General features: G+C 44.4%; 1 protein-coding gene across 7 annotated transcripts in view; it reads left to right on the top strand.

Annotated features, from left to right (window-relative positions):
• Window positions 1-23067, top strand: part of Shc (SHC-adaptor protein) — a 291472-nt gene that overhangs the window by 56478 nt on the left and 211927 nt on the right. For 2 of the 7 annotated variants that reach the window (XM_076198805.1, XM_076198804.1), the window contains exon 1: window positions 105-215. The exons of 1 other annotated variant lie outside the window; for it this stretch is intronic. Coding sequence is in view for 4 of the 6 variants with exons in the window: in XM_076198808.1 (XP_076054923.1) it covers window positions 324-414 (91 nt within the window). In the remaining 2 variants the exon portion in view is untranslated. Of the gene's footprint in view, window positions 1-104; window positions 415-23067 lie in introns of those variants that run through there. 4 more of the 7 variants (XM_076198807.1, XM_076198806.1, XM_076198808.1 and 1 more) reach the window with 3 other exon arrangements.

Here is a 23067-nt window from a genome sequence, read left to right as displayed (position 1 = left end):
TGGTAGTGGGGTGAAGGAGGCGGTGGAGGTGGAGGAGGAGGGGGGGCGGTAGAAGAGGAGGCGCGGGGAGGGGCGAATGAGCGAGCGAGCTAGCAGGCAGTGGAGTCCGGGGCGCCAGTCGAGACTGTGTCCTTGCAGTGAGCGGAGGGATTGACCGCTATCGGGCCTCCTGCGCGAACGGGAGGTGTTCGGAGCCTCGCCCTTGCAGTGCCCTTGTGAGCCCCGCGGGAAATTTGTGTGTGCGCAGGCAGCTACAGCAGGAGCCTTTCGAGGCGCGATGGGGGCGGTATCCCCCGTCCCTCCTAACCCCCGTGTACGGGGCAATGGGGCTCCCCAGCCCTGGGGTGGTGGTGGTGACCACAGCCGATGGGCAGGATCATCATCTTCGGAGGCAGCAGTGCAAAGACCAACGAGGTGGTGTCATTATTTTCGTCTTCATTTTCTTCTTCTCCTCCTCCTCCTCCTCCTCCTCCTCCTATACATACTTCCCCTCCTTCTCCTTCTCTTAGACCTCCTGCCCCCCCCCCCCCAGTGCTTACTACCACCTTCTGCCCAGCACCTGTCTCCTCCACCAGCTCTCCTGTTGTACTCTCACGCGCCCCTCCTCCTCCTCCTCCTCTCCTCCTTCTCCTCATCCTCATCCTCCTCATCCTCTTCTTCCTCCTCTTCCTCCATTCGTCCATCTCTCACACCTTCATCGTCACTCCTAACGACCTTCATCTCCAGCCCCCGTGCCCACTTGACGGCCTTCTGAAACACTCCTTCTTCATCTGTCCTTTCTCTACAACAATATTTCATTATGTGGCGTATCTTGATCCTCCCTCGAATTTTGCCTCTTCCACGTAGACCTTCATTTCCGAAGGCCTTCTCCTCCTCCTCCTCCATCACTCCAGCATATTTCTCCATATCTCCAACACCCATTTCTCCCTCCGCGTTTCACTTATCTCAGTCCTTCTCAGTCTCCTCCAATTTTCTTTCTCTTGTACTCCATAGTTTTTCATTCCCTTAACCCACAACCCTCCTCCTCCTCCTCCTCCTCCTCCTCCACCATCATCTCAATATACCATCTTCCTCCTCCACCACCATCATCATCCGCGTCGTCAACCTCCACTTGCTCCTCTCCCTGTATTGTTATATTTTTCTCATCTCTTCCTCATATCCTCCCCCCTTTTTACTTTTATCATTATTATTATTATTATTGTTATTATTATTATTATTATTATTATTATTATTATTATCATCATTATTATTATTATTATTATTCTCCTTTTCCTCTCCTTCCTACTGCTCTTGTCCCTCTCTTCCTTCTCTCAGCCCACTTTTCCTCCTCCGTTCCTCTCCTTCATCCTCCTACAAATCCTTTCCATCTGATCATCGTTCCACAAATACACTCCTCCACTTCCACTTCAATCTACCATCCTCCTCCTCTTCCTCCATCTCCATTTCCTTTTTAATTCTTGCCAATTCCTCATCCATTCCCCCCCCCCCAGTCGTGGCCTTACATTCCATGTCCTCTCCTTCATGTCGCCACGAACATTTTCTCCTTTTTGTCCTCGTTCCTCTCTCCTCTCCTCTCCCCTCCTCTCCCACCTCTCTTCTCTTTCTTTTCTCTCTCGTCTCTGGCCTCGTACGTTTTTCTTTTCCCACTTATCGATTTCTCCTCTCTCTCTCTCTCTCTCTCTCTCTCTCTCTCTCTCTCTCTCTCTCTCTCTCTCTCTCTCTCTCTCTCTCTCTCACACACACACACACACACACACACACACACACACACACACACACACACACACACACACACACACACACACACACACACACATGGCGCTGTGGTTAGAGCTCTGGCCTGCCACTACGGAGGTCCGGGTTCGACTCTCGCCCGGGGCTGAAGTAATATCAGTATCGCAGCGCTGAGGGGTGTTACTCCAACTCTCGTGGGCGGGGAGTTGGGTGTGTGTGTGTGCAAGGTCATAGCATTACCCATAGATCGGACCTACGAGCTCTGAGCTCTCTTCCAGGAGGGAAATAGCTGTCGATCACGAGTCCAACACGTGATCCAAAGACCAAGTGAATACACACACACACACACACTCTTCCCTCTCTCTTGCTTCTTTTTCTATCCTCCCCACCTCTCTCCCTCCCTTCCTCCCTCCCTCCCTTTCTCTTTTATTCTTCACATTTCTCTCTTTCCCACCTCTCCATCAATCTCTCCCTTGCTCTCCTCCTTCTCTGTCTCCCTCCACCCCCTCTCTTCTTCTATCCACTCTCTCTCTCTCTCTCTCTCTCTCTCTATCTCTCTTTATCTCTCTTTATCTCTCTCACCCTCTTACCACCACCGCCTTCCCTTCCTCCTATTTCTCTCTCTCTCTCTTTCTCTCTTTCTATCTCTTTCTTTCTTCCCTTTGCACACAGGTCCCTCCGTCTTTCTTCCTCCCTGGACACACATTCATTTTACTCTTTCTTTCCCCCCTCTTCTGTCCCCGCCCACTCGCTACTTCATTTTCGTTTTTCTTCTACATATAACTTATTTCCATTTATTTTTGTTCTTTTCTGCCCCCCCTCTCCTCCACCCTCTCTTCCCTCTACCTCACCCCCCCCTCCTCCCCTTCTTGTAATGTCTCGTTCACCTTGACCCTTTTCTATTAGGTCCCCTTCGCTTCCCTCTTAACTCCCCTCCATTAATTTTCCTTTACTTTCCCTGATGTACCTCTCATTTTATATCCTCCCTCCTTCCCTCCCTCCCTCCTTCCCTTTACTTTTGTCTCCCTTCCCCTTGACATACCTTTTACCTACCCGTCACCTGGCCTCTTTACCTCCCTCGCGCCTTCCCGTTACTTCTCCCCCTTCATCTCTCCTTTACCCTTACCACCTCTTTACTCTCACATCCTCTTTATCTCCCCTTTACTTCTTCTTCTTCACCTCCCTTTTATCTCCTCCCCTAACCTGTGCTCTTCCCTTTCACATCCTCTTCATTTCATCTTATATTCCCTTTACTTCTGACCTCGCCTTTGCTCACCTCATAGCTCCATTTTATCCACACCTAATTTTCCCCCGTACCTCCTCCTCACCTCCTCCTCACCTCCTCTTCCTTACCTCTTCCTCCTTCCTTTTCATCTCCGCAGCCCGATCCTCTATACTTACATCTCCGGTCCACCACATGCACTCCTCCTTCCTCCTTCTCCTCCTCCTTCTCCACATGTTTCACATCTTATTTCTCTTCCTCCTCCGGCTCCTCTCTCCCCAGCATCGCAAAGAACCCCTTTAATTCTTCTTCCACATCATGCACACTGCTCCACTTGGTCCTTCCCCCCCCCCCGCCGCACGCAGCACACCGCGGCTTCCATCATCATCATCATCATCATCGTCGTCGCACCTTTCTGATTGCGCTTCTCTCACTGTCAGCTTTGGTCCCGCATGTGTCACTTTCCCCAGGAGCAGCAGCAGCATCTCGCGCCCAGCCACAAACACCTAACTCTAGTAGCTTCCCTTTCCAAACACTTATCACGGACATTTCCCCCTTTAAGTTTCAGTTCCTTCAGGACACCTTCTGATTCCAGTTCCTTTTCTCCCCCTCCCCCTTCCCCTCCTCGCCCTGCCTTTATGAGTTTAACATCTGTAGCAGTGATCTTTTGAGCACCACGGTCACTATCGATTCCCTTCATTACAACTTTTTTTTTCGTTTAGTTCATACAAAGCCGCAACAACGTCCCTCTCGAGCCTCACCTTTTAGCCGTATGTCGTCACTTTTCGGCACCTCTTCACTTCAAGAGCACCACACCCAACAGTGTACCACCAACCCTTCCAGCTCCGTTTTTCTCCCCCCGCCATCACTTTCGCCAACAATTCTCACTTATCGAACCTTTTTTTTTTCCCTCTGAAATCCACTTCGGGTCGATTTCTTCATCAACATTAGCGTACTACTTCCTACAGGCTAATTTTGAAGCAACGCGTTCTCCAACGAATCCATGTTAACGTTCCTCCACTATCCTCCTCCCCCCAACCCAACCACCTTTTGCAACCCAAAGCAACGCTACTTGTCCCAACAAACTCCCTCTTCAACACGACCTTCTACAACAGATAGATCATTTTATCACCACTTCCTCCAATAGATTACCCTAACGGCAACACCCATTTCTCGTACAACTCAGCAAGACTCCCTTCAGAAGGCTCCCTCGCCCCTTCAACACCACTTCCCCCAGCAGCAGCACCACTTGTTCGTGCAGACAGGCATGCAGGCAGGCATTGCAACACCACTTCACGCAGGCCTCCTGTACCCACTTTCTCCTACAACAACATCAGCTGCAGCAACAACAAGACCCCCCTCTCTATTACCACTTCCGCCGGCGGAGTCCCCCCCTCCATTCCTCCTACTCCCCCTCCAGCACGGCCTTCTCCAGCAGGATCTCCCCGTCGCCCAAGAGGCAGATCCTTTCATCCCTCATCTCGACCCCCGCAGCTTCAACAACTTCCGTTACCTGTTCCTTTAAAACGGGGTTCCTATTCATTGGCTAACTAGGCATCCTGTTGGCCTACCTCCTGCTTCACGTTGTACCATATTTAACCCGTTAGCTACAATGATCCCCGAGATGAATAAAACCGTCTGCCGTTTACCAGATTTAAATCAGTTGAACATGTTATAGTGTGTGTGTGTATATATATATATATATATATATATATATATATTATATATATATATATATATATAAAACAAAAAGAATAAGGAATCAATATATATATATATATATATATATATATATATATATAACAAAAAGAATCAATAAGGAATCAATAACAAAAACAATAAGGAGCTATCGATGTAAAAAATATAGTTCCGCTGTTAAATAATAGGCACATAACATCAGAATACGTCCACCACCAATTGAGACTCGCTGTATTTATTCATAAACGTTTAAACACGGTTTAAGGCAACTGCTGCATCAACAGACTTTTTTCTCAGTGGGGCGAAACGTCCCATTCATGGGACGAATCGTCCAAGGTTGGGAACGAACTGACTGAGGGCGGAATGACATGGAAGCCTCTCTCTCTCTCTCTCTCTCTCTCTCTCTCTCTCTCTCTCTCTCTCTCTCTCTCTCTCTCTCTCTCTCTCTCCCCTCCCGCTCACTCATCTCTCTCTCTCTCCCCCCCCTCCCGCTCACTCATCTCTCTCATTCCCGCTCACTCCTCTCTCTCACTCTCTGCCCCCCCCCTCTCTCTCACTCTCTGCCCCCCCTCTCTCTCCTCTCTCTCTCTCTCTCTCTCTCTCTCTCTCTCTCTCTCTCTCTCTTCCCTCACTCTCTCTCTTCCCTCACTCTCTTCCCTCACTCTCTCTCTTCCCTCTCTTCTCTCTCTCTCACTCACTCTCCTGTCTTTCTCTCTCTCACTCTCCTCGCTCTCTCTCTCTCCTCTCTCTCTCTCTCTCTCTCCTCTCTCTCTCTCTCTCTCTCTCTCTCTCTCTCTCTCTCTCTCTCTCCTTCCTCTCTTTCCTCTCTTTCCTCTTTCTCTCTCTTCTCTATCTGTTTCTCTCTCTCTCTCTCTCTGTGTGTGTGTGTGTGTGTGTGTGTGTGTGTCCAAAGTTTGAAAGTTCCCTGTGTGTCCTGAAGGAAGGATGGGCCTCGGAGTATCGACATCCTCTTCGGTCCAGTTTCCACCGCTCCAGAGCTGAATAGAATTCTCTGGTTTAAAACAAATTGTATGAAATATATCGTTTTGTACCACAAGGTGTTAAACCAGGATCCATTACACTTTTCTTCATTTATTCGCACATTTCGATTTCTGTCCCCCCCCCCCCTCTTCCATCTCCTCCTCCTCCTCTTCCTCCTTCTGGCGTGTACATCCAGTATCATCGTAAGTCGTGAGGGACCCTCATGCTTTCTCTCTGGCATTTGTTGCCGAATATTTTATGCGTGTATGTGAAGAATTTACTTAACAGTAAGGTATTTTGCTGTATTGAAGAATACATTATGTATTATTCAACAAATGTTATCCCGTTTAAAGATGGTAATTAGCGAAAAAAAAATTGGCAGAAAAAGAAACTTTTGAGGAAGTCTTTATTGATTCTATAAGCGTTTTGCTCATTGGAGCTTAAAAGAAATCCCAACGTGTAACAACGTTTATAGAATCAATAAAGACCTTGCCCTCCAAAGGTGTTTACTTTGCCAAAGTGTTGTTCTTTCGTAGTAAAAAATATATATATATATATATATATATATATATATATATATATATATATATATCTGTCTGTCCCACCACCATAAGTTTGTTCCAGTCCTACGACCATCCCAGTGACTTTATGCACCTCAAGGCGACCTACCCCACTACCAGCCTGTAGAAATTGCATACACACACACACTGCTCCACAAGCCGCCGGCTGACCCTTTACTCTCTCACGGTGCCACCTGCTGCCAGGTGGCTAATCTGGCCCATTTTCGTGTGATGTTGTGGCCTTTGATCTTGCCACCGTGGAGGGGGGCGGGTGGCCGCCGACGCCGAGCCGGGTAGCTTTGCGCATCTCTTCTCAATAACGGGGAGTCACTAACAACTGACGTATTCCATCAAGACGAATGTGCAGTGTATATGTGATATGTACATGTATATATATATATGCATATACATATAGATTTATATATATGTCTGTGTTTGGATGTGAGGAGTAACTCCTGTTTATACATGAATGCATTATATATATATATATATATATATATATATATATATATATATATATGCCTACACACACACACACACACACATATATATATATATATATATATATATATGTGTGTGTGTGTGTGTGTGTGTGTGTGTGTGTGTGTGTGTCTTGCTACCCATTGAGATGTGAGAGGAAGTAGTTCGTGGCAGCCCGATAGAGTAATCTGCAAAGGATTACAAAGGTGGATCATGCTGACAGGAGACCTTTTGGTCCATAACTAGGTCGGATGCGAAAAAAAATTATAGCAATTTCCACAAATCATTTATTGAACACCAGAGAAATACGAGAACGATTATATCTTCCAGTTTCTTCAGAAGTTAAAAAAGAAGTGAAGAGAACAGTAATGGTTTGGGTAGAGTTCGATGAGAATTAAGATTCCCAATGTCTGCAGGCAGAGGATAGAACTGTACTCCATAACTCCAATCAGCCTATGTGCGGTTGTGTGCGCGCCAGTATATTATAATGTTGTGTGTGTGTAGGCACACACACGACATTAAATATATGGTAATTGAAGAATAGGAGAGAGGACGCACGAACGTAGCTTTTTTCCTGCAATTAGGTTCCTCCTTAAGTGTGGAGTAAATGGGCCCTTTTATTTGCAGCTCCGCAGGGGTTGAGAAGGCTGTCTTTCCACTGAGACGGGTTAATGACCTCTAGCGTTGGATCAGGTCCGGCGATGATGATTGTGTTTATATATACATGTTATGTAAATGTGTATTGTATGTCTACTCACACCATGTATATATTATATACTTTATTATATATATATATATATATATATATATATATATATATATACATACATATGTGTGTGTGCGCACCAAAAGCTTTTTCCCCCCTCTTAAGGGATGTAGCCAAGTCAAATGCACGTACTTCCACCCATTCCACTCCCATCCACCACCCTTTCCCCACTCTCATCTTAGCTCCTCATGGATGATGGGTTATCCTTGTATCCCACCCACTGCCCTGGATCAGAAACAATGCAGCAAGGCTGCTTCATTTAACCGACGACCCCCTCCCCCCTCATCTTCGTCCATCCATGTAGAAAAAGAGAAGACTGGAAGAAATCCCCTCGGGCTGCGTCAAAATGTTATTCTCACATAAGCACTTCCTACCCCACCCCTCGCCCCTCCCTTCCTTGCATAATAGTATCATTTATACACAGCCATTCTCCACTCATGCCTATCTCCTGCCTTCTCCCCTCCTTGTTCAACATAGATTCCCCTCTTGCTCAACGCCTCCTTCACCCCATCCATCCATCTCATCCTCGGTCGTCCCCTCAAGTTAATTCCCTCATTTACTAATCTTCACTCAATTTTTCCATGTGTCCAAACTATCCCAATACTATTTCATCAACCCCATCTGTCATCTCTTTTTCTACTCCCGCCCTCCTTACTTAGTTTCTGACTATCCGACCTCTACCATACTTCTCAGACATTGCATCTCAAACACATTATTTTTTTTCTCTGCCTCATTTAGATACCAAGTCTCTGCACCATACAAAGCTGTCGGCATAATCACCCCTTCATACAAATTCCTCTTTGCATCCATTTCCAGGTGCCTATTTCTCCTGACGCTTTTTAATCCCCCAAGGCATGTACTTGCTTCTATCTACAATTTACCTCTACCTCCACTCCTCCCTTTCCTGCCACATGCGACCCCGAATGCCTAAAGCTATCCACTTCCTCCAGCCTCTCTCCTTTAAGACTTACATCCAACTCACTGCCATCCTCTCCCTTGTACATCTCATCACCTTCCGTGTACCCACATTTACCTTGAATTTTCTGTCGTATACCTTCCCAAACTCTGACACGAACGCCCTTAATCCCCGCTCTAACCCTGCCACAACGCATTGTCGTCAGCAAACAACCGGCTCACCTCACACTTTTCTCCATTTTCTTTACCCATCTCCAGTCCCCTGCCCAATACCCTAGTATTTACCTTCCGTACTACCCCATCCATGTACACATTGAACAGACACATAACACATCCCTGACGCACCCCCACCTTTACCTCAAACCACTCGCTCTCTCCATTTCCAATTCTAACACAGGCTCTACTATTCTTGTAAAAACTCTTGACTGCCTTTAACATATTCCCCCAGTCCCATTTATCTGCAAAACCTCCTACAGTGCCTTCCTGTCTACCCTGTTACAAGTCCTTTCTAAATCCATAAAGACCCAAAAAACATCCTTACATTTTGTTAAAGCTTTCTCACATATCTGTCTTACCACAAAAATCTGATCCACGTATATCCAACCTTTCCTACCCACACTGTTCCTCACCAGTTACTCCCTCTATTCCTCTCCTAATCATCTCAATTAAAACCCTCCCATAAGCCTTCCCGACTACTCTCAAGAAACTGATGCCTCTTAAACTATTACACTCACATTTGTACCCTTTTCCCTTGTAAAGCAGAACAATACAGTCTCTCCTCCAATGTTGCAGGACTCTACTCTCCCTTAGACACACATTCAACAACTTCACTAGCCAGTCCACTATTACTGTATCACCTTTCTTCAGACACTCTGAATGATACCCATCTAACCCAAGTGCCTTACGTGCTGTCATCATTATAACTACTTGCACCTCATATTTTCTTATTCTTATTTCTCCTTTATTTTCCTCATCCATCACTCTCATTTTCTAAGCGCCTCTCACAGCAACCACCACTCCCTTTCCTCTTCCACATTTAGCAACTCCTTAAAATACTCTGCCCTTCTTCCCCTTACCCCCTCTTCCGTTATCATCTCTTCATCAGCTCCTTTTACCTATTCTTCTCTACTTGATTCGCCTCCCCGTCCTCTCTTACGAGTACTTCCAAAACATATTTTTATTACTTTCAATATTTTCTGACAGACTCCTCCCTCATTTTACATCTGCACACCTTTTTGCCTCCTTTATCTTATATTTTGAATCTTTTTTTGTTTTGTTTTTGTACTTCTCATATGTTATTCTCGTTCTAATTTGCATCCAGTCCGTGAATGCATGCTTCTCTTCAGCAAGCTTCTTTACTTCTTCATCACCACTTACTACCCTTCCTTATTCCCTCCCATCCTCCTTGTTCCACACACTATATTTGCACACCTTGTTACTTCCTCCTTGAAACACCCCCATTCCTCCTTCACTCCTACTATATACTTCACCACCTCCCACACTTCTCTCAGCTTCTCCTTGTACTTCTGCACCTTTTCCTTCTCATGTAAATATTTTACTGTAAGCACCTCCTTACCTTCTGTCCTTTTCCTCTTTCTCCACCAATCCTCCACTCTTACCTTACCTTCCACCAAAAAATAACTGATATTCTCCCACTGTCTCCCCTAAGAACATGGACATCCAAAATTCTTCCTACTCTTCTGGATACCACTACATAGTCCATTAAAGCCTTATCAACCACCTTTCCATCCATCACCCTCTCCCATGTGTACTTGTATTTAACCTTTTTCCTAAACACTGTGTTAGCTATCATAATTTTTTTTAACACCGTCAACTCTTACAATTTTTACTTGGCACTCCACACTTCCCAACCACTCCGTCTACTTGTTCATCCCCTACTCAAGCATTGGGATCTCCCAATATACGAGCCTCGGTTCGAATCCGGGGACGACTGTCGGAATTATTTGATTGACTACACCGTCACTGGTGATTCTGTTCAGGTATGACAACGACGAAAGTCCACAAAGGAAACGTACCAGCTTAACCACGAAGCTACGAGAGATGTTAGTTCTCTGTAAAAACTAAGTACGGACGGCAGTTAGCAGTCGAGTTAATTTCTCGGGACTAGATTAATTCCTAGGTTGGTGAATATTTGACATCCGATAGCTAAGTTGGTAGAGCGCCGGCTTCGCATTCTCGCGAGCCTCGGTTCGAATCCGGGGACGACTGTCGGAATTATTTGATAGATACATAAATATGTGGAATAGCTTAGAATGTGATATAGCCCAAGCTTAATCAATACACGAGTTCAAATCTAAATATGATAATTTTTAATCTAGGTATGTGATAGAAGATAGCTAAAGAAGAAAGCTAAAGATAAATGTGGGTAAAAGTAAGGTGATGAGATGTACAAGGGGTGAAAGTGGCAGTAGACTGGAAGTGAACATTAAGGGAGAGCGACTGGAGGAAGTGGATAGTTTTAGATACTTGGGTGCAAGTGTAGCAGGAAAAGGTGGAGTGAAGGTGGAGGTAGAATGTAGATTGAGAGAAGCGAGTAAATGCCTTGGTGGTTTAAAGAGTGTAATGAGGAATAGACATTTGGGAATGGATGCGAAGAGGAGACTGTATGAAGGAGTGATTGTGCCAACAGCACTGTATGGGGCAGAAACGTGGAACATAAGGGAAGAAGAGAGAAGGAGTTTGAATGTGTTTGAGATGAGGTGTCTGAGAAGTATGGTGGGGGTTACTAGGCTGGATAGAGTGAGAAATAAGGAGGTGAGGAGGAGAACAGGGGTGAAAAAGGATTTGGGAGATAGGGTTGATGAAAGAATATTAGGATGGTTTGGACACATGGAAAGAATGAGTGAAGAAAGACTAGTAAAAGAGGTATGGAAGGCAGATGTGGAGGGAGTGAACATGAGGGGACGTCCTAGGATGAGGTGGATGGATGGGGTGAAGGGGGCTTTGGGGAAGAGGGGAATGTCTGTTGAGGAAGAAAGGGAGAGGACGGAAGACAGAGGTGAGTGGAGAATGGTTGTATATGGATGATGTTGTGACTGCATGAGGAGGAATGGGCGGGTGGGGTGGGGGGTGGGGTAGTATGTGTGAGTAAATTTTGACGCAGCCCGAAGGGATTTCTCCCCGTCCTCGCCTTATATGCAAAGGGGGACGGAGAGGGGGGGTCGCCGATTAAATGAAGCGGCCTTGCTGTGGATGTACTGTGTCTTGCGACACTGCTTCTGACCCAGGGCGGTGGGCAGGGTGCAGGGATGACCCGTCATCCAGGAGGTGCTCAGATGAGAGGAAGGGTGGGAGGGGTGTGGAGTGTATTTAGGGATGAAATGGGTGGGAGTGTTTTTATGCCTTCCCCTTTTTGGCTACCTCCCTTGGAAGGGTGAAAAAGCCTTGGTATATGTATGTATGTATGTTACAAAATTAGAGACTAGGAGACGAGATCCAACGAGCGTTGCTCCTTTCTTGTATACTACAATTAGTTAAATACATAGATTTTTGAGCACTAGGAAGAAGACTTTTGTCATCCATAGAAAATGGTAATTGAAGGGCTGACTCAACGATAGATAGATATTATTATTTCTAAATATAATCGGGATGCCTCGCATCCCAAAGCGCCTTTTGTGGTCGTATGCATGGATAACCTCAATATTCCACTCCATCACGGCGAAAAGTGTAGACACCCACCAAATAGTGAGAAGACTTTTCACGTGTAAAAAAGTTAGCAATTTTTACATACAACGATCTTCAAGCGACTGATTATTACCACAATATATATTACATTGATTTTTTTTCTATTTCAAGATAATTTTATGCTATTGAAAAATGTATCTTATTACTGAATAAGTTGTGTGTGTATATATATATATATATATATATATATATATATATATATACACATACGAGTATATAAATGTATAAATATGTATGTATGTGTACATGCATAAATACATATGTTCGTGCTCGTATTTCTTCAGCACTACTTCCGTCTTTTCCTGTGCCACCCGAGTCTTGGGTCTCACTATCTCCCAGGCTGCTTTCCTGCTTGCCTGCTTGTGCAGCAGCAGCAGGAAACACCACGTAACGACGTGTGAGCTTGCTCAGCTTCCCCGTGACCTCCGCCCGTCTCGTGGTGTATCATCACCGCGTCCTCGTCGTCCTCCCGCCATCGCAGCCTGATGACGATGTAGCTCTCCTATGGGGTGGGAGATAGAATGGAAGCTTAGCACCACCTCTGATGTACCCCCAAAGTCACCTGACGTATGCTCATTCTCGTAGAGCTAATCCCAAACCCCCTCCCCCTCTCTATCTCTCTCTCTCTTGTCTGTTTCTTGTTTCACTTGCTCTCCCAGTTGATTTGTGTCTTGCCGCCACATATTTGGTGCCTATGAGTTGCAATCCAGTTCAGGCGTTCTTGGTGAATTTCTTAACTTTGTGGCAAGGACGATTCGGTATATACAAACCTCATGCTGGTAGTGACGATGGTGGAGGTGGAGCTGGAGGGGTGGTGGTGGTTGCGATGTTGATCGATGTCATCATTGCAGTTGATTTTATTTTGTTGCGATTATGAGCCGAGGTGATGTGGACTAGTTTCCTTGCTCCCACACCATCACACGCACGCACGCACGCACTCACGCAGTAGGAGCACATCAACAACAACAAAAATCCATTTGCTTAAAAGTGGCAGTCTGCCGACAAGATTGACTAGATAAACACCATATGAGGACGGAGCCTTTATTTGTACGACGTTTCGCTTATTACAGCTTTTTCAAGTACAAGTTGAGATACAAATGCTTGAGATTAAATAAGGGGAAAGGAGGGAACGGGGAGAGAAAAAGGGGGGGGGGAAGGAGGAGGAGGAGGAGGAGGAGGGTGGGGGGATGGACACTGGGAAAGGATGAGAATGCCGGCCCAAACGTCCGTGAGCGAAATGTCCACAAAGGGTGGTTTAAGTATTTAATATTTTGCTGGCCATGGGTATTAGGGGAATAATGTGAGGAGATATGTTAAACATGCCCCTGTTTTGTTCAATAGTGTTCGTTCCTTGAATGATTGCTGCTTCTAAACACTTCCTGCGGATTTTGTCTGGTTCCCGCATCAGCAGCTCTGCATTCTTCCAGTCCATAAGATGGTTTTCCTTGTTTCTATGTGTCACACATGCATTGGTGGTGACATCATGCCTGACGTCGTAACGGTGTTCACGTATTCGTGTATTCAGGTCACGTGACGTTTCTCCGATGTAAACTTTATCACATCCTGAACACGGAATACGATAAACACCGGCTTTGGTGCTCGGTGTCTGATTGTTGTGTGTTTCCGTCTTCGTGATGTCTTTTATTGTTCTGCTTGTCTGACACACTATTTCCAAGTTGGTGGTTCTTAAAAGACGTGTCAGGTTGGTGGCAATGTCGCCGGTTGGCAACACGAGACGTCTAGTTGTGCTGTCCTGCTGCCTACGGCTTTCCCGAATCTTAGCGGCCTGCTGTTTGCAATTATCTAAAAGAAACTCTGGAAATTTTAGTGTTAAAAAGGTCTCTTTAATAAACCTGCACTCTTCTTCTAAGTATTTTGCACTACATATCCTAAATGCCCTAAGGAAAAAACCTATTACTACTCCTCTCTTGGTCCTTATATCATGGTGGGAGTAGAAATGAATTAAATCATTTTTGTTGGTAGGCTTTCTATACACTTTGAATTCAAATTGGTTACCGTACTTAAAGATGTGTGTGTCCAGGAAAGGAAGAGAATCGTGGATTTCTTCCTCTAGGGAAAACTGAATGGTGGGCTCCACTTCGTTTAAGGCCGTCTGCAAGCGCTGAAGATTGAAACGCCTGGGTGTGATGAGTAAGATATCGTCCACATATCGCAGCCAGGTCACATGCTCGGGAACGATGTTGGCAAAGGGTCCTGTTTCTAGCATTCTCATCCTTTCCCAGTGTCCAATCCCCCCCACCCTCCTCTTCCTCCTCCTCCTTCCCCCCCCCCCTTTTTCTCTCCCCGTTCCCTCCTTTCCCCTTATTTAATCTCAAGCATTTGTATCTCAACTTGTACTTGAAAAAGCTGTAATAAGCGAAACGTCGTACAAATAAAGGCTCCGTCCTCATATGGTGTTTATCTAGTCAAAAATCCATTTATCTATATTAAAAGACGCAAGTGTAATATTAACGATACTAATTTTTTTCACTTAGGTGGCGCACCTTCCTCAGACGACGCTTTGACTTGAGAGCACAAGAGCTGGCTGGCTGGCTGGCTTGCTGATCCGTACGGTCTCAAATATCCTTTCTGTGTATCTTAAACACGTGAACTGACAAATAAGATTTATGATTATTGTACTAATCGGGAGGTGCTGTCACGCCGTCCCAGAGGCAGCCAGCCAGCCTGCTGCTGACGGTCAGTCGGGACGCTGGCTGGCTGGTTCCACGATAGATCGCCTTGCTCTTTCTTCTTTGGGTCTTGACACCTGCTCCATACTCTTGCCGCGAGTTCAGACACTAAGTAGCTGAGAGAAGACGGCGGTTGGCCCCAAGAGTGAGATGTATTACTCTAGTTTTTGCAGAATTTGCGAAAAGCAACAAGAAATTGGTACAGCTCAGTGGTCGAGTATGTACATGAAACTAAGAATACGCGCGCACGCGTCTGTGTTTGTGTGTGTGTGTGTGTCACTATTTCGCCATTACTATATCATAGGGCAGAGAGGAAAGAGCCAATCTCCTCGCCATAGGGATGCTTTGGGACAGAATACATTTATGATATATTTTGTATATAGGAGAGGATCAGTGAGGAAGTGTTGCCAAATTAGGAATTTTTATATCATGGTTCTAGCTTAGTTATACACATTTCTCATGATAGAAGAAAATTATTACTGGTGTTTTTGGGTATTGTTTCAAATATGAATGAATATTGAGAGATCTTTCTAGAATAGTATCTCTCAGGTTCCTTCCACAGTGGTTACAGCATTTGCCCCTGGGCGTTTCCCAGCGAGGATGTCCATCATGTTGTTTGAGCGCAGTCCTTTTGGGTGGGAACTTTAGCACAACCTATATTTCCCTCATTCGTGGGTATGAAACGGAGGGTTGACATGAAATGGTTGGATTGTGTGAGGCTGTTGAAGATGGAGTGCCTTAGCAAGCTTCATGAGGGTCCCAATTTTGGCTGGAGCGGATAACATGGATATAAGGCATTGGTCTCCCAAGTGATAGTGGTTGAACCTGTAGGAATGCAACCGTTGTTTTAACTGATGGTCAGAAAAAAAGATATACTCGGAAAGGAGCCAATTGGTATTTACTCGTACATAGAGAGGTGACCCGTCGTAGTCGAGGTTTCCAGCCTACGGAGTGATAATAGGATGGGAAACTGTATACTCTAGAGTGAAAAAAGATAGAAAGTGGAGAGGGAATAGGTGTTGGAGATGTTGCGTTGTTTGTGGTCCAAGAATGAGAGACGGAGAGTCGGAAGGCGAGGAAGGAATTTGAGGTGCTTGAGATACTGAAATACATTAAACGAACAAGCAAATAAATATAAGACAAGTGTGCTAAAAAAATCAATATACTGATAAGTGGGGGAAGTGACTCCAGTCAAACCAGTCATACCAGGGGTGGGGAACCATTTTGTGCATGAAGACCACCTTACAATTCATCGTCCGACAAAGAGGCCGCACTGAATTTTTTTTTTATTATTATTATTATTATTATTTTATCCCTTTTTAGGGGACGGTGTAAGTTTTCCACCCCCCTCCCTAAAAATTCAGTTTAAAAATATTTCTTTAATCTTAAAAATATACATATGTATAAAAATCATTCCAATATCTGGGAGTGACATCACTGAACACGGTTAACTTTGCTTTCGTCTATGTGTGCGGTGTATATTATAAGTTTCAGGTGTATAATGATTTCAGACTTAAAAAGTATTCAAGGTCTTTTAAAAAAAATATGTATATCAAAGGCCGCAGGTTCCCCACCTCTGAGTCATACCATCACTATTCTCGTCAAATGTGAATTTGAAAAACTGCAGGACTACTTCGCTTACAGTATTCTAGATTTCACTAAGGACAGTTCAACAATGTGTCGCATAATCGTATAGGTTTACTTCTCTTAGTTCGTCATTCACCTTCTCAACATATGACGCAAAGAGATTCGAAAAATAAAGAACTGTAAACGAAGTCGTTTCTACTCAAACGAACTTTTTACACATAAAATGCTACAAAACAGTAAACGAAATAAATGGATGAAGGCGAAAAAGTCCGTGTAGTCTCGGGGAAAAATGATAAGGTGAAAGATAAGAAGAAGGAAAAAAACATGAAATAACCTCGGCTTGTTGTGCAATGGAGGAAGTGAAACCCAGCGCGGGATTTGAATGGTCGAGTCGCGACTCGACTCCAAAGGGGAAACGGTGCGGTGAAAGAACGGCAGAAAAGTCTGTCAATGGTTGTTAAATTGCTCCAATCTGCACAGTAGGTAGGCTTTCGTAGCCCAACATAGTTAAGGGTGGGTTAGGTTATGATAAGGCCTATTTTGTGGACTTGATAATTTCTACTGGGTGACAAACAGGCAAGGATTTAGAATTGAGAATAAACCAACATAAATATAACATCAGAACAGGGCAAGTTTGAAGTAGGTTGTTTTTGTATTTAAGGGATTTTAATCATTGCATTGATTGGGATAACACAAAGAAAATTGTCTTAAGTAAGGACATTAAGGAGAGGAATATCATAGAATCATGTTGTATAAAAGCTTCATTTGACAACAACATGAATATGAGTATGGGAATGTATAAATTAGATAACTTTGTTACAAATAAAATTGTTGACAGTAGCCGGGTCATACGACCGGCCGTGCTGAGATAATGAGGTCACAGTGGACCTGTCCTGATTTTCCCCCTTACTGTTTCTTGTGCATATATATATATATATATATATAACGTCAATACCACCTTACTCTGTACCTTGAAAAAGTCTTGAATAGACGAAAACGTTCGGTCACCTCTCATTTTATTTTCCAAGTGATTTTATTACACATTACACACGCACACACACACACACACACACACACACATATATATATATATATATATATATATATAATATATATATGTATGTATGTATGCATATCTTTGAAAATACGTACATACAGGGTGTATTTAACGTACATATCTATATAATGTACATTTACGTGTACAGTATATATGTATATATATGTATTTATATATATACATATATATTATATATTATACATATAATATATATATATATATATATATATAAATATGTATGTATATATTTAAAAATACGTACACACAGGATGTATTAAACGTACATATATATAATGTATATTTACGTGTATATATATATTTGTATATGTGTGTGTGTATGTATATATATATATATATATAATAATAATAATAATAAATATATACGCACATACAGGATGTATTACACGTACATTTACTCTGTGAGTAATTTTGCTAGCACTCTTGTGAGTCTTTTTAGGACACCCTGTATAAATGTATAAATGTTTTAAAAGTTTGATGGATTGCACGATTAATTGTGTTTCATGTGGTCGATCGTGTTCGGACGTGCCTTTGAGCTCGTGCGGACGCTTCCCCGAACGCACGCACGCACATAGACACACACAGACAGACACAGACAGGCACACAGGAACCAAACGTTACAGTAACAGTGGTGTAGAAGAAGTTTCAACATAACTATGTTTCTCTTTGTTGCGCAACATAGCTATGTTGCCATTTATTGCATCATAGTTGTGTGAGAGAGAGGGAGCCTATTGTTCTGGTAGAGGATGCTCCAACGGGGCGCGCGCGCGAGCACACACACACACACACACACACACACACACACACACACACACACACACACACACACACACACACACACACACACACACACACACACACACACACACACACACACACACACACATATATATTTTGGGCTTTGGGTGGATCGAGGGTAGGACTGGCTCCCGCGGTTGAATAGAATCGCCCTGGGACGACGGGATATGTCGAGCCTTGCTCAGTACTACGGATGAAGGAAGGAGGAGGTTGTATTCTGGGGTGGTAAGGGAGTTTATGCAGCTGTGGGGTGTTGAGACTTTGTCCTCGTGGGTGTCTAAACCCAAAATGGAGTCTTCTCGGCAGGTCACGACGGGGGACGGGGAGGGGGAGGGAGCCGGAAATCTCGGAGGGATGACATCGCCTGTGCTTGGCTGGAACAAAATATGTAAGTTACTGCATCGAAGGGTTGCTGCAAGGGCGCTCCTGTTAGGTTAACCAACATTCTCATATGGCGGCGTCTTTGGTTAACGTTATTTAACCTGTTTTTCGACCCCCGGAACCCCCTATACACACACACACACACACACACACACACACACACACACACACACACACACACACACACACACACACACACACACACACACACACACACACACACACACACACACACACACACACACACACACACACACACACACACACACACACACACACACACACACACACACACACACACACACACACACACACACACACACACACACACGAGGGCGCATGCACTTTTTTCCAGACTTAAGCTGTCCAACACACCCTTTACAGTGCCTCATTACCACAGGGATGAATTAGAATGTCTTGTACTTGATTCATTTTGACCACGGGCGAAATTACAAACCTTCAGTGGCCCCAGTGGTAGATAGAAACAAGAGCAGAAGTAGAAGGACAAAGACGAACGGAAGTGGCCGAGTCACTCGATTGCAGATTTCGGTGATAACTCACGACCTGATGGGGTGTTTAACAATAGAAGTTTTCATATAACAGCCAAATAAACAGAGTCAAAATTGATCCCAAGACTGACGATTAGAGTAATCTTAAGGCAAATGAAAAATAGAAACCTGAGGTGACCATGATCATTTCTGCTGTTTTCATTTACATCTTAATGTTGTTTTCATGGCACTAGAGGGCCACGTTGTCACTGTGCAGGGCCAAAGAGGCTGCTTGGGTATGGGAAAGAAGAAGATGCATGTGATCCGTCAAAGCCCCTTGTCCTGTGTGAATCAAGTGTTCGTGGTAATGCACTCGACGGGTTGCACTCCTTCACCCTTGTGCACGCAGGAGTGGCGAAACAAGAGGGGGCACCCACCCACCCAACCAGCCTAAAGGAATACTCTGGCGTTAGCCTGAATAAAGAAAGCGGGCTAAAGGGAGTGACGGGCTGGAATGAAATAAGGAGAAGATAATCTTCTGGCGTCTTTCGCCAGAATAAAAGTATTCAGTGCGTCAAAGTGCCATTATTTACGAAAGGGAATTTAATTTTCTAGTAAATGTGTGTGTTTGTGTAGGCGGTTACACAGTTATGACTAGCCAACTGTCTGAAGTACTAAAAAGTTAGGATTTGAACTGGTGACCCCAATATATATATATATATATCCATCTTCAACCACATTAATGTGGTTGAAAAGATGAATAGCTGTACACTGGGAACCATTCAGTGTAAAATGTTTGCATATATATATATATATATATATATATATATATATATATATATAATATATATATATATTATATATATATATAATTGTGTGTGTGTGCGTGCGTGTGTGTGTGTATGTGTGTGCGCGCGTGCGTGCGTGTGTGTGTTTACCAAGATGTATTTGCCTAGTTGTAACTTACAGGAAGGGGAAGTACGCTCGTGGTGTCCCGTCTTTGTATCTCACAGTATCTAGTTCGCTCTTTAATTCATGTATGGTTTTGCACACAATATTGTTTCGTCCAGTTTGTTCTAGACACGCCACCACTCTGTTTGTAAAGCTGTTCTTTTTTTTCAGGTCCCTTTTATAATTGTCCTTTTTGAGTTTCTTTTCACGTCCTCTTGTTTTCTCTTATCCCAATTGAGTAAGTCTTCTCTATGAAGGACTTCCATGTGTGTGTGTGCATGCGTGTGTATATATATATATTTTTTTCTTTCTTATTTCTTTAATGTCAGGCGATTTTGTTGCGAAGTCATGCGGCGGGTGGACTTCGGCCGGAAAGAGGCCTTGATCGATCGAGATCCCGTTCCGGACCACTGCCGGAAGCGAAGCACGTCACTTTGTTGAAGATGATTGACTGGGTTCTCTTAATGGAGATTAGTATTCATTATAACCACGTTTCCGTATTAAAGAGGTTAACAGAGTTCTTGGTCGAAAGTAGTGTAGGTTAGAACTGAAGTAGTGGTGGGAAGCCTAGTTCTCATAGTGCACATATATAGCATTGCTTGCTAAACGTCAGATACAGCCTTCTCAAGGTGATGCCTGTAGAGAAATATACACCAAGTAATAACTAGTTAAAGTCTTTATTTGCGTGTTGCTATATCAGGAAGTCTCGAGACTTTTAGGAAAGACTACGTACGTCAGTCACCCTGGTCAAGGGTTCAATCGGTGCTGGGCGCTTCCCCACCCTCCTCCTCCTCCTCCTCCTCCTCCTCCTCCTTTCTCTCTCTCTCTCTCTCTCTCTCTCTCTCTCTCTCTCTCTCTCTCTCTCTCTCTCTCTCTCTCTCTCTCTCTCTCTCTCTCTCTCTCTCTCTCTCTCTCTCTCCCCCTCCCTCTCTCCCTCTCTCCCTCTCTCTCCTTCCTTCCTTCCCTTCCTCTCTCCCTTTCCGTCTCTCCCTCCCCTCGATGGAGATGATGGTTGTGACACGTTAGCAGCATGGACGAGGGAGCGCCGCGTCATCGGAGCCTCTGCAGATCGAGCGGAAATGCGACCTCGTCCGCTTCGGGCGGGGGTGATGGTGGGGGGGTGGGGGGCAGCGGACCATGGTAGACCTCAACATCGGTCGTTCCGTCCAGTACGCTATGGTCTCCCTCTGGTGCCGCCCCTGGACCCCACCCCGGTAATGGTGTGGACATGTGTTCAGTAGGGTTGTTCCATGATATCAGATTTTTCTTTATGGAGAGATATCGAATTCTTCGATTGAGTCTTTTTCATCAAAGGAAATGTGATTGTATTGTTACATCTCAAGAAGAAAATATCGGGCCTATTTTTCTCCATGGCAAAAAAAAAAAAAAAAAAAAAATAGTGACGTCATATGTCTGTGAGGACAATATCGTGACGTCATATACCTTGGGGACCGGGAGGTATGGTAGACCTCAACATCGGTCGTTCCGTCCAGTACGCTATGGTCTCCCTCTGGTGCCGCCCCTGGACCCCACCCCGGTAATGGTGTGGACATGTGTTCAGTAGGGTTGTTCCATGATATCAGATTTTTCTTTATGGAGAGATATCGAATTCTTCGATTGAGTCTTTTTCATCAAAGGAAATGTGATTGTATTGTTACATCTCAAGAAGAAAATATCGGGCCTATTTTTCTCCATGGCAAAAAAAAAAAAAAAAAAAAAAAAAAGTGACGTCATATGTCTGTGAGGACAATATCGTGACGTCATATACCTTGGGGACCGGGAGGTATGGTTGCAGAACCTTAAGGAACTGGCTGATCAAGGGATCTTGATACAAGCACGCAGTGTTAGATCTTTGGGACAGTGAAGGACAACTGCTGGCAAGCCCTTCTAAGCAATACTTAGCCAGGGGAAGACGCGAGCCGTTCATCTACACCCGTTATCTCTCTCTCTCTCTCTCTCTCTCTCTCTCTCTCTCTCTCTCTCTCTCTCTCTCTCTCTCCTTATTTCTTTCCTTCATCACCTCTCTCTCTCACTCTCTCCCTCCCCTCTTCGTTTCCCCCTTTCCGCCTTCCTCTTTCCCTCACTTCCTCTTTTTCTCTCTCCATCGATATGTGTTACCTGTGTTACATGTGGCCGATCCAGCGGGATGCATGTTGTCTTTTGTGCTGTGTGCGTGTGCGAGCAGGCAATCAGGCGGCCATCGAAGTGGTCCGAAGCCTCAGTCCGAAGTTTGTTCTGAATCGTAAAACCACGACACGAATTACGTGCGACTGGTCCAGCCCCACAACGGGATGTTTTTTTTTTTTCAGCTCCATTCTCTCTCTCTCTCTCTCTCTCTCTCTCTCTCTCTCTCTCTCTCTCTCTCTCTCTCTCTCTCTTTTCTCCCTTTAGACATATATATATACATATGTACATACATTATGTGTATGAATTTACACACATACACACACACACACACTATATATATATATATATATATATATATATATATATATATATTATACAGTATATATACAGTAGTCATCAAATATATGCGGCGCCTACCCCTTGTGGGCACATTTTTACGATGAAAATAGGAATGCATTTTCTGAGGTGAAATTATATAGATACAACGTATCTGCCAACCCCATGATGTAACCTGGTGCAGGGGTTCGAAAGAAGACTTCCGCCTCAGAGATTTTGCTTTTGTTAGTGGATTTGACTCTTAAAGAACGCTTTATGATGTTCAAAACCCTTGGACTAGTCTTTTTAGGACGCCCTATCCTAGGTGCCTGGGATGGTATCTCCATCCCTCCCTCCCGAAATCGCCAACCTTCAACATTTCACTGATTTCTTTAGTTCCATGGGATATTATATCTTAAATTGATTACTTTGTAGGGCCCATGGTAATGAAAAAAAAAACTACTGCGAAAAAAGGCAAGGTCCCGAAGAGAGGGGTTACCTGTAAATGCTCTTCTTACGGCAGTGTGGGAGGGACTGGCTGGGTTCTCCCTCACGTTCCATTCTGTTGGCCCAGCGTGACAGTAAGGTGTTGCC

Source organism: Oratosquilla oratoria, chromosome 15 (assembly GCF_046742065.1).
Source record: "Oratosquilla oratoria isolate Oo_2021 chromosome 15, ASM4674206v1, whole genome shotgun sequence".
Classification (NCBI taxonomy): domain Eukaryota; kingdom Metazoa; phylum Arthropoda; class Malacostraca; order Stomatopoda; family Squillidae; genus Oratosquilla; species Oratosquilla oratoria.
The sequence above is the reverse complement of the archived record's forward strand: the minus strand, read 5'-3'. Positions and strand labels throughout refer to the sequence as shown.